Source organism: Herpailurus yagouaroundi, unplaced genomic scaffold (assembly GCF_014898765.1).
Source record: "Herpailurus yagouaroundi ecotype Mexico unplaced genomic scaffold, PumYag 163, whole genome shotgun sequence".
Lineage (NCBI taxonomy): Eukaryota > Metazoa > Chordata > Mammalia > Carnivora > Felidae > Herpailurus > Herpailurus yagouaroundi.
Genome location: NW_024412404.1, coordinates 25,303,462 through 25,322,133, shown reverse-complemented (window position 1 = coordinate 25,322,133; position 18,672 = coordinate 25,303,462). Strand labels below are relative to the sequence as shown.

The 18,672-nt window shown below is 36.3% G+C and overlaps 1 protein-coding gene across 2 annotated transcripts in view; it reads left to right on the top strand.

Moving 5' to 3' along the window:
- Positions 1-18,672, top strand: part of WAPL (WAPL cohesin release factor) — a 92,636-nt gene that overhangs the window by 18,124 nt on the left and 55,840 nt on the right. Inside the window, exons 3-4 of one of the 2 annotated variants that reach the window (XM_040485623.1) lie at positions 11,769-12,812; positions 15,158-15,258. In XM_040485623.1, coding sequence (XP_040341557.1) covers positions 11,769-12,812; positions 15,158-15,258 — 1,145 coding nt within the window. Of the gene's footprint in view, positions 1-11,768; positions 12,813-15,139; positions 15,259-18,672 lie in introns of both variants that reach the window. The other variant, XM_040485622.1, reaches the window with a different exon arrangement.

Here is an 18,672-nt window from a genome sequence, read left to right as displayed (position 1 = left end):
CTTGTTTTTTTAAAAACTATTTTTAAATTTATTTATTTATTTTTTAATTTACATCCAAGTTAGCATATAGTGCTATAATGATTTCAGGAGTAGATTCCAGTGATTCATCCCCTATGTACAACACCCAGTGATCATCCCAACAAGTGTCCTCCCCAGTGCCCCTTACCCATTTAGCCCATTCCCCACCCGTAACCCCTCCAGCAAGCCTCAGTTCTCTGTATTTAAGAGTCTCTTATGTTTTGCCCCCCTCCTTGTTTTAATATTACTTCTGCTTCCCTTCCCTTATGTTCATCTGTTTTGTATCTTAAATTCCTCATATGAGTGAAGTCATATGATACTTGTCTTTCTCTGACTGGCTAATTTCGGTTAGTATGATACCCTCTAGTTCCATCCACGTAGTTGCAAATGGCAAGATTTCATTCTTTTTGGTTGTTGAGTAATACTCCATTGTAGATACATACCATATCTTCTTTATCCGTTCATCCATTGATGGATGTTTGGGCTCTTTCCATACTTTGGCTATTGTCAGCTGCTATGAACATTGGGGTGCATGTGCTCCTTTGAAACAGCACACCTGTATTCCTTGGATAAATACCTAGTAGTGTAATTGCTGGGTCGTAGGGTAGTTCTATTTTTAATTTTTTGAGGGATCTCTATACTGTTTTCCAGAGTGGCTGCACCAGTTTGTGTTTCCACCAGCAGTGCAAAAGAGATCTTTCTCTGCATCCTCACCAACATCTGTTGTTGCCTGTGTTGTTTATTTTAGCCATTCTGACTGGTGTGAAGTGGTATCTCATTGTGGTTTTAATTTGTATTTCCCTGATGATGAGTGATGTTGAGTGTTTTTTCATGTGTTGGTTGGCCATGTCTTTGGAGAAGTGTCTATTCATGTATTTTGCCCATGTCTTCATTGAATTGTTTTTTGGATATTGAGTTTGATTTTTTCTATAGATTTTGTATACTAACCCTTTATCTGATATGTCATTTGCAAATACCTTATCCATTCTGTTAGTTGCCTTTTAGTTTTGCTGATTGTTCCCTTTGTTGTGCAGAAGCTTTTTATTTTGATGAGGTGCCCCAGTAGTTCATTTTTGGTTGTTTCCCTTCCCAAAATATAAAGATGTCTTAAATTACCAGTTAAAGCGCTTTTTTTTTTTTTTTAACGCCTTTTACCATTCAAATCTTTAAGTAAAATTGATCCACTGAAGATGTGCCATTTTTCCTTTGGCTTTTTAGATACCTCTGATAAATAGCCACATATTTTTATTGACTGATGGTGAAAAAAATACATTCCTTTCCACAGAAGCAAATGCTGTTGACAGTTTCTTATATAGGGTTTCACAATCTTCAGTATGCTTAGCATATGAATCAATGTTTCTTAAACATGCAGGCACACACAAATGGGAGCATGATACATATATATAAATACATGTATACATATTATACGTATATATACATATATATGGAGAGAGAGTGTACGTGTATACACACTCTCTATATATATAGTGTATTGTGCCTTGCAGAACACTTAAGGGAAAATCTCTCAGATGTACACTTATCAGTACTTACAGATTTACTTGTTCTTTTGTAGCAGTTCCATGTTTTCCATTGTATGAGTGTACTATACTTTAAAATTAGCCTGTTAGGGATACTTTGACTATTTCTAGTTCTTCGCTATTACAAATAATTGCTATATTGAACATCTCCCTACTTGTGTTTTTGAGCATAATGTCTCAGTATAGTGGTAGAAGATGTTGTATGCATTAAAAGAAATTTTTTTAATGTTTATTTTTGAAAGAGACCATGAATTGGTGAGGGGCAGAGAGAGAGGGAGACAGAATCTGAAGCAGGCTCTGCACTGTCAGCACAAAGCCCAGCGTGGGGCTTGAACCCATGAACTGTGAGATCATGACCTGTGCTGAAGTCAGACATTCAACCGACTGAGCTACCCAGGTGCCCCAGGGTGTATACATTCAGATTTTCAGTTGATGTTGTCAAATTTCCAAGTAGATGTGTGGCGCCTTTTTTTTTTTTTTTTGCCTTATCCTTCTATAAAACTTTGGGCTTTTTGCCTAGCTGAACGAATGCTGTTTATTTGGAGAGTTTAATTTTTTTCATTTTAGAATTTGTACATCTTTTTAAAAATTTCAAATCAAAATTTATTTGTGCATGGTAATGGTTGAAAGGTTCCCAGCCCTTTTCCCGTCACCCCAGTTCTCCCTGGAGTGACCATTTATTTTTTGTTTCAATCCTTCCTACAAATACTGTGCACATAGAATCAATAAAAGTAGTTATGGGTGTGTGTATTTAAATTCACAAATGTTAACATGCCATTTTGTACCTTGCTCTTTCTCTTAATATATTTTGGGGATAATTCTATGGCAGTATATAAAAATGTTCTTTCTGGCCTCCCTCCCTTTTTATTTTATTTTAAGTTTATTTATTTTGAGAGAGAGAAAGCATGCACACATGCAGGGGCTAGGTACAGAGAAAAGGAGAGAGAGAGAATCCCAAGCAGGCTCCACACTTAGTGCAGAGACTGATGTGGGGCTTGAACATGCAAACCACAGGACCATGACCTGAGCGGAAACCAAGTCGGATGCTTAACCAACTGAGCCACCCAGGTGCCCCCCCTTTTTAATTTAAAATGCTGCTGCATGGTCATGTCCATTTCTGTATGTGCTATAAATTCCTTAAATGGTTTCTGTTGATGTGAGACTTTTGGGTTTCTTCCGGTATTTTTGTTTTCTTTTTAAGTTGCTTTATTTTTCAAATACCACTTAATAACTGTGTGACTGTCAGACAGTAACTTATGTCTGTTATCCTTTATCTGCATAATGGGATGCAGGTTCACATTTCTTTATCTGAAACCTTTGGGACCAGATTTGCTTTGGAATTCAGGATTAATTTGGCAAACAGAAAATGTGTATATTTTACATCAATACCCCATCGTAGTCTGAGGCAGCATTCTAATCAGTGTTTGTTCAGAAAAAGAAAATACATTTCTAAGTAGGATACTCTAAATAGCCTCACTTAGGTGAGGTCAGGTTTTGCTTCAGAATGTATTATGAAAAAACTTAGTTTTCAGAGCTTTCTGGGTGTTGAAATTGTGATAAAAGCATATGAACTGGTAGTAGTACCTACCTCAAAAGGTTACTGTGAAATCAAATGAATTAAGATGCAGAAAGTATAACAGTACCAGGCACATACTGAGGGCTAAGTAAGTATAGGTATAGTTCAGCCTGGTTTTATTTCGTTGCCCCCCCCCCCCCCCCATCAGCTTTATTGAGAAATAATGAACATATAACATTGGGTACTTTTTTAGTTTTTGATTTTTAAAAATTTATTATTTTTTATTTTTAAGTAATCCATACATCCAATGTGGGGTTCGAACTCACAACGCTGAGATTGAGTTGTATGCTCCACTGACTGAGCCAGCCAGGCACCCCTGTACTTTGATTTTTTTTTTTGTACTTTGATTATTTATGTGTGCGTGCGTGTGTGTGTGTGTGTGTGTGTGTGTATATATATATATATATATATTTTGGGGGGGAGTGCAGGCAGGGAAGGAGCGGGGCGGGGGGGGCGGAGGGGACAGAGAATCCAGAGGCGGGCTCTGCACTGACAACCTGACAGAGAGCCCAGTGTGGGGCTGGAACTCATGAACTGGGAGATCATGACCTGAGCTGAAGTCAGATGGTCAACTGACTGAACCACCCATGTGCCCCTTTTTTGTACTTTGATTTTTTTTTTTTTCAACGTTTATTTATTTTTGGGATAGAGAGAGACAGAGCATGAATGGGGGAGGGGCAGAGAGAGAGGGAGACACAGAATCGGAAACAGGCTCCAGGCTCTGAGCCATCAGCCCAGAGCCTGACGCGGGGCTCGAACTCCCGGACCGCGAGATCGTGACCTGGCTGAAGTCGGACGCTTAACCGACTGCGCCACCCAGGCGCCCCTGTACTTTGATTTTTAATTGTGTATGAAATAAAGTATCTTTTCATAAGTTATTAATTCATTTCTGTTTCTTTTTCTATAAATTGTCTGTCTCCAGCTTTTTTGTGTTTGTGTGAGATGTTGGACTTACTAATGTGTACGAATTTATTTTAATTAAAGAAAAAAATTTTTTTAATTTTTTTTTCAACGTTTTTATTTATTTTTGGGACAGAGAGAGACAGAGCATGAACGGGGGAGGGGCAGAGAGAGAGGGAGACACAGAATCGGAAACAGGCTCCAGGCTCTGAGCCATCAGCCCAGAGCCTGACGCGGGGCTCAAACTCCGGAACCGCGAGATCGTGACCTGGCTGAAGTCAGACGCTTAACTGACTGCGCCACCCAGGCGCCCCTAAAGAAAAATTTTTAAGTTTATTTAGAGAGTGCATGAGCGTGGTGGAGGCAGAGAGAGAGGGGAGAGAGAATCCCAAGCAGGGCCCAATGTGGGGCTTGAACTCATGAACCAAGGTCATGCATCATGACCTGGGCTGAAATCAAGAGTCAGGCACTTAACCAACTGAGAGCCACTCAGGCACCCAAGAATTTTTAATATATTAAGGAAATTATTAGCTTTTTGCATTTCCCTAATGACTAATGATGAGCATTTTTCATGTGCTTATTTGATGTCAGTATAGTTTCTTGGCAGATACCTGTTCACATTTTTTTGCTCATTTTTAATTGGATTGCTTATTTTCTCATTGAACTTTAAGAGTTCTTTATATATTTTATATAAAGGTCTTTTATCAAGTATATTTATTGCAGACGTTTTCTCTTGAGTCTGTGGCTTGTCTTTGCATTGTTTTAACAGTGTCTTCTGCAGAGCAGAAGTTAACTGATTTTAATCAAGTCCCGTTTTATCAAATACTTCTTTTATGGCAAGGGAGTACACTTCTTCCCTAGGTATTCCGTTGTTGGGCAGTTCTAATTGATCTTTAGTATTTTTGCTCATTATTCCTTATAGTTTCATTGAATTGAATGATTTTTATGCATTGAATACGTTTGTTCCCTCTTCTCATGACAACCAGTCTGATATTTAAAGGCAGCTTGCATATGATGGAGGTACCCCTTACTGCCCAAATTAACTTTTCTAGTTACCTCACCTGTATTTAGTCAGTAATCGTTTCCAAAGCCTCTTTATCTGTACAGTTGTCTTTGTCAAAAGTCAAAGGTTTTGTTTAAATTTAACCTTCAGCAAATCATGTGATACACATTTGTCCAAACATTAGATGTTTAACTTCTTTATCTGGATCTCTTCTATTAATGTGGATTATGATGGTTTATCTGCTTTAGTATTTCAATTTTTAGCTGCTACCAAAGGTAGTAAAATGTAATAGAACTCAGGGTGGATCTTTTTATGGGGTGTTTTGGCCATTTGTTTAATTGGTAACTGTTCATGTCATGAGCCTCGCTGGGCCTGTTTTTCCTCATCTGTGTTGATGGCTTTGGTGAAAGTGAAAGGAAATATATTCACTTTCTTAAAAGGGTGAAAGAAGTATATATGTTGTTAGTACGTATATACATACTAGCATACAGTTACACACGTGTATATCTGTATGTATCTAGCTTCAGTAAACATTAATTCATGGTCAGTCTTGTTTAATTTTTATTCTTATATACTCTTTTTTTTTTAATGTTTATTTATTTTTGAGAGAGACAGAGTGCCAGGAGGGGAGGGCCAGAGAGAGAGGGAGACACAGAATCTGAAGCAGGCTCCAGCCTCTGAGTTGTCAGCAGAGCCTAATGAGGGACTCGAACTCATGAACCAAAGACCATGACTTGAGCCAAAGTTGGATGCTTAACCGCTGAGCCACTCGTGCGCTCCTATCTACTCTCCTTTTTAAAGTCTCCCTTATTTTGAAGCAAATTCCAGACATTATATTTCATACATAGATAGAATTCTTTAAAGGATAAGGATTCCAAAAAAGGTAACTGCAATACCATTGTTACTCTTTAAGGTACTTAATATGTATCTTTGGCAGTTTTTATTATGTTTTAAGCGTATGAACAGACTATTCTCAGACTGTAGGCAATTCAAGAGATAGGAAAGTCTTGTCCCTCATCCCATCCTTAACAATGACCTTATCTCTACATAACACAGATCTGCCTCATTCTTTGTAAATAGCTACATAGTATTTAGATATGTGGCTGTATGATACTTTAAGTTCTTTATTGGTAGGTGTTCATATTGTGTATGAAAGCAAAAACCAGGAAACAAAGTTGTGAGTTTCCTTGTTACTTATGTTAATTTCATACTTACTTTAGAGTAAATGCGTGTAAATAAAACTGCTTGCTTCAAGGGTAAGTCTATTTGACATGTACATTTTTGAAAACATTTATTTTGAGAGAGAGCTTGTGTGCACAAGCTGGGGAGGGGCAGAGAGAGAGAGAGAGAGAATCCCATGCAGGCTCTGTGTTGTCAGCACAGAGCCTGATGCAGGGCTCGATCTCACAAACCCTGAGATCATGACCTGAGCTGAAATCAAGAGTCAGGGTTAACTAACTGAGCCACCCAGTTGCCCTAGAAATGTAGTTTGGTTTTTACTACTCTGTAGAATTTCTTTGTATGAGCAGACCACTTTATTGACTGTCCTGTTAATGAATATTTAGATCTCATTGTTTTAGAATGATGTTGCTATGGGCATAGTTCTGTTATGCTGAACCATGTGGAATTGCTATTAGTTGATTATTTTTAAAACGGAGATTTCATATGGTTCAGCTGAATACATCTTTTGGTGTATGTTTGCACGAGTATCTATTTGGTAAGTACTTTGAAATGAAATTGTTGTGTCATAAGTGTTCTGTTTAGTTTTTATAGATAATGCCAAAGTTCAGTTTCCTCTACCACCAGTTGAAGCTGCTTTACCTTCCCCACAATACTTGATATTGTGAATTTTAGCTCTTTTGATGGTTGTGTTGTGGTATCTTACTATGGTTTTAATTTGCTAATGAATTAGGCATCTTTTAATGTATTTTATATGTTTATTGAATATCCTTTCTTTTTGAGTGAGTTGTCAGGTCTCTTGATCATGTTTTAATTAGACATCTTTTTATTCGTTATATGCATTCTTTATATAGTCTCAATACCCTCCACTCTAGTTTGGTAGTTCTTAAATAGTATTGTTTTATGGACAGATTTAATTTTGGTGAAATTTCTTTCTTTTCCTTTATGGTTAGTGCTTTTTGTATCTGGTTTAAAAAAACTTAACCCACCTGAGGTCCTAAAGATACACTCCTGTATTCTAAAAACTTTGCATTTACCCCCATATGTACGTCTCTAATGCATCTGGATAGGTAAGAACTCTTGTTAAGTGAAGGAAATTTACCTCTTTTTTGGTAATACTAGTTGCAGTTAGGTTTTTCACATTTTACTGTTTCTTTTAACTTTAACATGCTGAAATTTTAGATTTTGTGTAAATTAATATGGATTATAGGCTTTGTATCTGAGAATTTCCCCATTCCAGTGTAATGTATTTTTTAAAATTCTCTTTTATAATATATGTATAGTTTCATTTTTTTAAAAATTTTTTTTTTAACGTTTTTATTTATTTTTGGGACAGAGAGAGACAGAGCATGAACGAGGGAGGGGCAGAGAGAGAGGGAGACACAGAATCGGAAACAGGCTCCAGGCTCTGAGCCATCAGCCCAGAGCCTGACGCGGGGCTCGAACTCCCGGACCGCGAGATCGTGACCTGGCTGAAGTCGGACGCTTAACCGACTGCGCCACCCAGGCGCCCCTGTATAGTTTCATTTTCTGTATGTAAGTCTTTGATTAATCCAGGATATATTTTAATACTTGAGGTAAAAATCCAACTTTATTTACCTCAGATATTCCAGTACCTTTATTGAATAATCCATCTTTCCCATAGAGATTTGAAATTCCACAATCAATATACACTGATGTCCTGCATATATTTTGCTCCTTCTCTCTTTTAAGCCAGTAAAAATATTTTTTAGTTTGAAAATTTGCTGAAACTATGCATACTCTCCCTGAGAAATGTGTGCACATTTTCATACAGTTTCACAAAATGTGAAGAAACTGTGAAACCCATTCATAAATCTCTGATCAAACTTACCAATTTTTTAAATACTTCAAGGAGTATCCTTCATTCACAGAAGACTTGTTACCCCACCTATTTATTTTTCTTTACAAAACTATGTATACTCCTAGTATTTTAAGGACTGATAATGTTTGTGTTTCTGTTGCTAAGGGAATCATCCATTTCCTTTCAAAATTAAGAATCCTCAAGGGAATAGTGGGCATTTAATTAATCTTTTATGTGCCATTGCTTTCTGTGTTTTAGATAAGCAGTATGAGGCCTAGAGAGATAATACAGCTTGCCAAACTTTTGCACATCTAGTTACTGGCTTAGCTATGTTGTTTAACATCATGCTTGTCATGTGTTTCCTTCATTACGATAAATTCCCTCTTTTATATGTTAGCTAACGTACTAAAGATTGAGTAACTAGTGATGCTAGAATCTAGTGATGTTGGGGCACCTGGCTGGCTCAGTCAGAAGACTGTACAACTTTTGATCTTGGGTTTGTGAGTTTGAGCCCCATGGTGGGTTAGAGATTACTTAAATAAGAAAATGTTAAAATCAAATGATGTTAAGAGACATTTATTAAGTATCTGATAGCGGATAGTGCTGGGCTAAGTTTTAAATTAAGAACTTTCTATACATCCAGTCTTCAACTTAGCTTGAGGAACAGTAGGACTTAGAATGTAGTTTTGGATTCCTTGCATGAAGCTGGTAGACACAGGGCGCATAAAGGAGAATTGATGAACTTACAGGTTAGAGCCCACTAAGAAAAATCTTGCTAAAAGATTATTAAAAATACGTCCTGTATTATGGCAGAGTGGTAATAGCTATGTTAATTTGCGTCTATGTGATGTTGTATAACCTGTAAAATATACTTATCTCTTCAACCTGCCCTTCAGAAATATTTTGTTAATTTTTTGCTGAAGAAATAGCCTGATCTTCTTAAGGCCTCGTTTTAGCCAGAAAGTGGCAGAATTGGCACACGTTCATTGAACTCCTAAACCTGTCTTAGCTAGGAACATGTTTCTGTTTATATAGTCAATTTAGATTAAAACAGAGTAATGCATAGCTTCTCTGGAAGAAAATAACTGATATTTATTTACTTTTTTTTTTTTTTTTAAACACTTGATGTGTTAAGATACCAAATGAGTTTATGTGACAGAGAAGCTGGGATATTTGAGGGAGGAAAGCAGTTGAAAGTAATTGTTCTGCATTTTAGGATAAGATAGCCTTGCTCTCTCTTCTAAAGATATAGTTGTAAATACTTGTTGCAGAGCTAAATGATGAAGGGAAGGTGTTTATTTTATATATTAGAATACTCTTGTGGAGAACTTGGACAGCATTTATTATGCAGAACTCTGTTGGTAATGTATGTTTAGAAATTTAAAAACAGGTAATGTATTTTAATAATTCATCTGTAGGGTTGTTTTTGCTATACAATTGAATAGATGAGTTGATTATACTTGCTAATGTAACTTTTAGTTACAACTTTTAATGAGAATATTTTCTGTAGGGCTCTTTATTACTTTGTACTTAAAGTAGATTTATATAATAAGCACACAACAAAGTTAGACATAGGAAAGATGGCTTATTTCTAAGAATAGTAACATAACATGACAACATGTATTTTCTCTGATTTTAGGAGAAATGGGAGTAATGAAAGTGAAACTTGAAGTAGTTTCTTTTTTAATTTTTAATGTTTTGATTATTTTTGAGAGAGAGAGAGAGAGACAGAGCATGAGCAGAGGAGGGGCAGAGAGAGAGGGAGACACAGAAGCAGGCTCCAGGCTCTGAGCTGTCAGCACAGAGACCAACATAGAGCTCAAACTCGAGATCATGACCTGAGCCGAAGTTGGATGCTTAACCTTAACTGACTGAACCACCCAGGTGCCCTGAAGTAGTAGTTTTCTTTCTTTCTTTCTTTTTTAATTTGTTTTATTTTATTTGTTTTAATGTTTGTTTATTTTGGGGGAGGGAGGGGCAGAGAGAGAGAGGGAGACAGAGGCTCGGAAGCAGGTTCTGTGCTGTCAGTACAGAGCCTGATGTGGGACTTGAACTTAGAAACTGTGAGATCATGACCTGAGCCAAAGTCGTATGCTTAACTGACTGAGCCACCCAGGTCCTTCCCGAAGTAGTAGTTTTTACAAATAGGGATACTGACATTCATTGTTCATGTAAATGCTGTTCTTTGTTTTTTAGTCAGAAGGATATTTATTACATAAAACAATTAGAAACAGCCTACATAAAATTTGGCATTAAGATGGTAGAATGCTATGCAGTGGCAAAAGTGATGTGATAATACATTTAATGACATCTCACAGACCTTTGTGAAGCTAAACATACTAAGCACTCCCATAATGTATTCATTAGGAAATAATTCCTTCGGTAAGGCTGTAAAGTAGCCTAGGTCAGTGACTTCCCTTCTGAACAGATGAGGAAATTGAAGCCCTCAGGAAAACTCCTCAAGTTAGGGATCTTGCCTGAGCTCTGAAGAGCTCGCTTAACCAGGGCAACCAGTCTCCAGACTCAGCTACCCCTACTCTTTCCACTTGTTAGTAAAAGCTGTGGTGGTATTTCTTCTGGTTTGATTTAGACTTGACTTTGCTTGACTCAGATGTCAGAGTCACCTTTTAATTTTCAACTTTTCAGTATCTTAGGCTTAGTGATTGGTACTTCTGAGATTATGAAAACTATAGTTCCTTGCTTTCTGCTGGAAAATATATAAGAATAAAACAGGTATTAGGTCCCTTCTAAAGGTAAGTAAATATTAATCTAACAAGTTAAATTAGATTTAAAGCCATTGGGTAGTATTAAAAATTGTGCATTGAATTCATGTAATCATCCCTTTGCCTATATTTGATGGTTTGTTAATTGGGATCTGTAATTTGGCTTTTCTTAAATGTAAGTGCACTTTTTAAGTATAAACAATAAGTTTGGCATAAACATTTTGCCGTTGTTTTTCTACTGCTAAGTTCTGGGAGAATTAATCATAATACCAGTTTGAGTCATATTTTCATCTTGTTTTTAGAAAGGCTAACAAAAAATGTTTATGATGATAGAAATTAAAGATAGTAAAAATGAATTGCCCAAGTACAAAATGAATAGTAACTGTAAGATTTACTACTTGCGGATATGCATAGATAGCCACTGTAGTCACTTAGGCACCAGAGCAGCTGTTAAGAAAAAAAATCTTTGAAGTTATATGGCTTTTAGGGTTAGGAGAAAGAATGGAAACAGAATTAGAGAAAGAAACCTGACCCTGAGATGGGTTTCTAGACAGAGCTGGCATACCTTATGGGCAGCCCTACACCAGAGAAATAAACTGCTGGAATGTTTTCATTTATTGTGTTACACTGTTTAGATTCTACTAAATAAATTTTAGTTTAAGCATTTTTATTTGAAAAACCCATAATAATCTCCAAGAAGGTTTGCTGAGTCCTTTAATTCTGAATTGATCTAGTTGCTTAACGCTGTCGAAATCTCTTGAATTAAGGATAACAATTTTAAGGGACTTGAATGACTAGGGAGAGGTCACTAAAAGGCATAAGAGCTCTATACTAAAAGGTGGAAGGGGAAATGTCAAATATGTAAACATTCATTAATTTCTTTACAGTTTAACCTTATTGCAGTTATTTCAAGACTGATTCTGTGCTCTTAGCCAGATATCATTATTTGTTAAATTTTACATTGATGTCACTTAAATTTTTATCCTTGACTTATTTTTAATTTTTATAGATAAAGTGGAGAATTTTAGTGAAGAATATGAAAAGAATAGTCACCATATTTACAAAAATGCTGAAGACAGTACTAAGAAATCCAATGCAGAAACAACAGTAGCTTCTGGATACAAAGCTGATGAAATCAAGGAAACAAATGATACTTGGAACTCCCAACTTGGAAAAAGGTCAGAATCTCCATCAGAAATATCTTCCATCAAGGGATCTGTAAGAACTGGTTTGTATGAATGGGATAATGATTTTGAAGATATCAGATCAGAAGATTGTATTTTAGGTTTGGATAGTGATCCTCTTTTGGAGATGAAGGATGAAGATTTTAAAAACCGGTTGGAAAATCTAAATGAAGCCATTGAAGAAGACATCGTGCAAAGTGTTCTTAGGCCAAGCAACTGTAGGACGTACTGTAGGGCGAATAAAGCAAAATCCTCACAAGGAGCATCAAATTTTGATAAGCTAATGGACGGCACCAGTCAGGCCTTAGCCAAAGCAAACAGTGAATCAAGTAAAGATGGCCTGAATCAGGCAAAGAAAGGCAGTGTAAGTTCTGGGACCAGTTTTAGAGGGACGGTTGGACGGACTAGAGATTACACTGTTTTACATCCATCTTGCTTGTCAGTTTGTAATGTTACCATACAGGATACTATGGAACGTAGCATGGATGAGTTCACTGCATCAACCCCTGCAGATTTGGGAGAAGCTGGCCGTCTAAGAAAAAAGGCAGATATTGCGACTTCTAAGACCACTACCAGATTTCGACCTAGTAATACTAAATCCAAAAAGGATGTTAAACTTGAATTTTTTGGTTTTGAAGATCATGATGAGACAGGAGGTGATGAAGGAGGTTCTGGGAGTTCTAATTACAAAATTAAGTATTTTGGCTTTGATGATCTCAGTGAAAGTGAAGATGATGATGAAGATGACTGTCAAGTGGAAAGAAAGACAAGCAAAAAAAGAACTAAAACAGCTCCATCACCCTCCTTGCAGCCTCCTCCTGAAAACAGTGATAATTCCCAGGACAGTCAGTCTAGTACTAATAATGCAGGTAAGACTTAAAAAAATTATTACAAGTAAATGCATTTTAAGTTTAAGTCAACAGCTACTGAGTTTCTGCTTAGGTACTTAATTTTAATTTGTTATGTTTAATTTTAATAGAAGTATTATTTAGAACCACAGATTGTACCTTATCCAGAGGTACAGTGTTTTAAATGTTCATAATCAAGTTCCACATTGTAAGGATCAATTTATAGATTGGGTCTTTTAATTTTGTGTTTTAATTTTGCCTTTAGCACTTGAGAATTTTAAAGTGTGTGTACAGGGATATTAGACATCTTGATGTTTCAACTTTGAAAATCCAAATGCAGTTGGGGACTTGGTAGATTTTGGACATTTAGAACTACATAGATAATAGATGGTTTGTAATGAGGGAAATATTAGAAAATTAAAATTGATTAAAAGCATTTGTAGTTGGCTCAAAATTAAACTAATGTTTTAAAACATTGTCAAGAAATCTTAAGTTTAAAGTTAAAAGGTAAATGTTAATCTTAAAAATCATCCTCTTGAGTTGATTTAATAAAATTGAAAAGTGCTAGTAAAGTATTTATTCACTCTTACCAGTGAAAATTTAATTTGTCTCTTAAGATAGTAGAGCCAGTAATGACTGGAGGCTCTCAAGGAGTTGATAGTTTCTACTGTGAGAGACCAACACAAGTAGGTTAGCTTCGCTATAATTAAGTCACTACCTGACAAGGGCTTAGTGAAGTAGATTGATTGTTGAGTGAGGAAGAGTAAGCAAAAGCCTTTGGGATCCAGGGGCTATATATATATATATTTAACCAAATACATAGTTTCTCTGTATCGCTTTACTTGTTAAATAACGTTTTTGTCTGTTAAGTCATATAAGAAGTGTCATTATGGTGAATTAGAATTCTAATAGTATTCTTATATATAGATTCTTGTGTACAATATAAGTCATACTTGAGACTACCTAATGTTTTGCTTTATTTGGCCTAAAAATAGTTTTGTTAGATTAGAGTCACTCTTCAAAACTAGAGGCATATAAGAATAGTCCCTAAGGGCTCACTCCTTACTCCTCTAACTGTAAAAATTAATAAATAAATAAGGGGGTTATCAATTCAGCCAGTGTTGTCTTGAATCTCTTCTGGAGAATTGAAATTTGCAGCATCCTTGCTAGTCACATGAGATGACTGGGCAGACAGCTTAGGGTTGCTTGGTCAGGAGGATGATAGTAATCATGCACAAAACCTGAGCTCCTTTCTTCCCGCAGTTTACTTAGCTCTTTCTTCTAACTTTGGTAGCAAGTTATTTTGATCAGCAATTGAAAAACCTCTGGCTGAAATTTACATTTTGGGGTAATGTAACTTTTTAAGCTTTGAAATGTGAGATCATCAGGCTCCCTTTCAAAAACTTCTTTCATATTACTACCAAATAAAATTAAAAAATTAGAGACCATTTGATACATCCAGGGTCTTCAACTGATGTATGAAATAGCAAACATTTAAAAAAAATTTTTTTAATGTTTTGTTTATTTTTGGAAGAGAAAGACAGAGCATGAGCAGGGAAGGGGCAGAGAGAGGGGTACACAGAATCTGAAGCAGACGCCAGGCTCTGAGCTGCACAGAACCCAATGCGGGGCTCGAACTTATAAACGGTTGAGAGCGTGTCCTGAGCCGAAGTCGGATACTTACCTGACTGAGCCACCCAGGTGCCCCGTGAAACAGCGAACATTTTTAATGGTTGGGCTAGTGATAGTGAAAAGTCTTCCTATTTTACTTTTTTGTTTAGGCTAGAAGAAATTTAACGGCTTAGGAATTTATCTAATTATTTGGTTATTTTTGTATGAAGACCCACAAATCACTGAGCTACATTGTACTAGGTCATTTTATATCTTTTGCCAAAAATAGCTGTCTTTTTTTTTTTTTTAATATGACTTTTGTGGGTGCAAGCAGACATTCTTTGAAGGCCAGCATGATTCAGTATACTTAAGCTCTAGAAAAATGTTAAAGGTAGATAACTGTGTGTATATATAAACTAGAATGCCCAATGTCAGTGTCCCTAGATACCCAGCAGTTATTTTAGAAAAGAATCGGTTTTGCCATTTACAGAAAATAAAACTGAAGCACATACATACTAACTTGGTTTCTGATTTTCTTCTAAAGTTGGGGTCGGCAAGCAAGAGGGTGAGAATGGCAAAATGAGACTTATTATCGTTAGGGATATTTTGTCAACTGAATGGTGCTTTTATTCCTGTATTCTTTTACCCTGCAAAATGCCACTCCCCAAATGTTCATAGGTTGTTTGGTAGATAATTTGAAATATTGGAAAGCTAGCTAGTTTTGATTACCATTTCAGAAAACTTGGATTTTACAGAGGATTTGCCTGGTGTGCCTGAAAGTGTGAAGAAGCCCCCAAATAAACAAGGAGATAAATCAAAAGAAAACACCAGAAAGATTTTTAGTGGTCCCAAACGGGTAAGTAAAGCATTATCAGTGATTTGTATTATTTATATATTATTGGAGGACTCTGTTCTGGATTTTTTAATCTGAAAATTACTAACGAATTTTGGGTTCAAAGGATGTAAGTCAATTTTTAAAAAAATTGTAAGCATTTTTTTGAAGTGTGGTAAAATACATACTTAGCATAATTTTTATTATATGTACAATTCAGTAACGTTAAATACATTCACAGTGTTTTTGTAACCATCCCGTTATCTATATCCAAAACATTTCATCATAGCAAAAACTCTACCCATTAAACAATAACTCCCCCTTTGTCCTCCCAGCCTGTGGTAAACACTATTCTACTTTTTGTCTGTATGAATTTGCCTATTCTGGTTATCTCGTATGAGTGGAATCTTACAATTCTTACCTATCTGTGTCTGGCTTATTTCACTAAGCATAATGTTAGGGTCCATCCATATTGTAGCACATATCAGAATTTCAGTCCTTTTTTATGGTGGAAGAACATTCCATTTTATGTATATACTACATTTGTTGTTGTTTTTCAAGGATATTTTATTGAAGAGAAGACCAGACTCTGCCATCCACTGGTACAACTCCTCTATTATGTGATATAAATATATTGAAGGTTACTGTTTGTATTAGTTTTAAGCCATAAACTGGCTGGCTTAAAACATGTTTATTCTGTCACAGTTCTGCATGCTAGAAATCCAAAATTAAGATGTTGGGAGGGTCTTGCTTTCTAAAAGACACTAAGGGGGTTATTTGTCCTTGCCTCTTCCAGCTTCTGGTGGCTCCAGGTGTTTCTTGGCTTGTGCTGCATAACTCCATTGTCTGTCTCCGTCACATGGCCTTCTCCCTCTTTCCCTGTCTTCTTTCTCTTAGAGGAACATTTCGTATTTATCACATTGTGTTTATTCATCTGTTGGTGGACACTAGGGTTGTTTTCACCTTCACGCCCAGTGCAGAGCCCAATGCGGGCCTTGAACTCACACCCTGAGATCAAGACCTGAGCTGAAATCAAGAGTCAGATGCCCAACCACCTGAGCCACCCATGTGCTCCCCCCTTTTTTCTGATAATAGCTATTTTTTCTTTCTTTCTTTTTTTTTTTTATAATAGCTATTCTAATGGGTGAGAAATGGTATCTAATGGTTTGATTTGCATTTCCCTGACTAGTGATGTTGAGCATCTTTTTGTGGTACTGAGTGGTCATTTGTATATCTTTTTTGGAGAAATATCTTTTTAAGTCCTTTGTGCATGTTTGATTTTTTTTTTAAATCTTACAAAATTGTTCATTAACATTTTTTAATGTTTTTATTTATTTTTGAGACAGAGACAGAGCATGAGCAGGGGAAGAGCAGAGAGAGGGGGAGACACAGAATCTGAAGCAGGCTCCAGGCTCTGAGCTGTCTGCACAGAGTCTGACGTGGGGCTCCAACTCACGGAATGTGAGATAATGACCTGAGCTGAAGTCAGACGCTTAACCGACTGAGGCACCCAGGAGCCCCTAACATTTTTTAAAATTTAAATCCAAATTAGTTAACATACAGTGCAGTAATAATTTCAGGAATAGAATTTAGTGATTCGTCACTTACATATAATAATACCCAGTGCTCATCCCAAGTATCCTCCTTAATGCCTCTCACCCCTGATTTTTTTCCTTAAATTTTTTTTTAATTAAAAAAATTTTTTAAGTTTATTTATTCTGAGAGAGAGAGAGAGAAAGAGAAAGGGAGCATGTAGGGTAGGGGCAGAGAGAGAGAGGGAGAGAGACTTCCAAGCAGGCTCTGCAGTGACACATCAGAACTCATGAACCGTGAGATCATGACCTGAGCTGAAATCAAGAGTTGGGTGCTTAACTGACTGAGCCACCCAGATGCTCCTTTGTGCATGTTTGAATTGAGTTTTTTTTGTTGTTGTTGTTAATAGTTCTTTATGTAGTCTAGATATTAATCTCAGATAAATAATTTGCACATAGATCCTTCATTCTGTGACTTGTCCCTTCATTCTCTTGATAGTGTGCTTTGATGCACAAGTTTTTAATTTCAGTAAAGTCCCAATTTGCTTTTTCTTTTGCTGCCAGAATGTGATTGCCAAATCAGATGCATGACTTTTCCTTTATGTTTTCTCCTAAGAATTTTATAGTTTTAGGTCTTTGATCCATTGTGAGTTAATTTTTGTATATGGTGTAAGTTAAGGGTCCAACTTCATTCTTTGGGTGTGGGGGGGGTGTCCAACTTCATTCTTATGCATTATGTAAGTCATTTAATATGGTCCAGCATGGGTATTCAGAATAATTTGCTTGACTTTACCTGTTCAATAAAAAATTCCTTATATAACTTGTTCTTTGTTTTGTTGTTGAAAGTTGCAAGTTGTCAACATCTTTTGCAGATAGAACTGCTTTTGAGTAGCTCAAGAATGAGTAAAGCCAAGTCTTACGGCCTCATTTTATTTTTATTCTTTTACCTCTGTAAAGAGCTAATTGGGAATCTTTTCAAAGTAATTATGCTATACTTTTGTACCCCTTCATGTGACCAACCCCTCACCAGAAAAAAAAAAAAGTGCTTGATGCTAATTTTTTTAATTTAATTTTTTTTGAACTCGAGTTATTTCTTTAATCTTTTTTAATGTTTATCTTTATTTTTGAGACATTAAGAGACAGAGCACGAGTCGGGGAGGGGCAGAGAGAGAGGGAGACACAGAATCGGAAACAGGCTCCAGGCTCTGAGCTCTTAGCACAGAGCCCGACGCGGGGCTCGAACTCACAGACTGTAAGATCATGACCTGAACCCAAGTCGGATGCTTAACCAACTGAGCACCCAGGCGCCCCGGTGCTAATATCAATAAACTTAAAACTTCAGAGCTTTGCTCTGGGGCTAGAGCCCAGGGGCCAGGGCAGTGTGGAATATAGTCTGTATGGAATATATAGACTATAGTCATTAATGCTTAGGTGCCGCTTTTGGTTTGTATGAAATTGTGCATGGCATGTGTTAATTCCAGAGCAATAGTTATCAACTTCTTTGGTCTCAGGATTACTTTATAATCTTAAAAAATTTACTGAGAATCACAAAGAACTTTTTTTTTTTAAAGACCTTTTGATTATATGTGCAGATCAGTATCAAATTATAAGTGAAAACATTTCAAAAATACATATTAATAATTCACTTAAAATGACAACCCATTACATGTTAGTATAACATTTTATGAAAATTACTTTCTCAAAGTGAGAAAAATAACATTGTTTTACATTTTTTGCAAATCGTTTTTAAAGTTTGGCTTAATGAAAGACAGCTGGATTCTCATAGCCCCTGCATTCAATATATTTCATTAATGCTGTTTTGGTTGAAATATATGAAGAAAATCCAGCCTCACACAGATAAGTATTTTTAATAGCCTTTTCAGGTAATTGTGAATGTTGTTCTTCC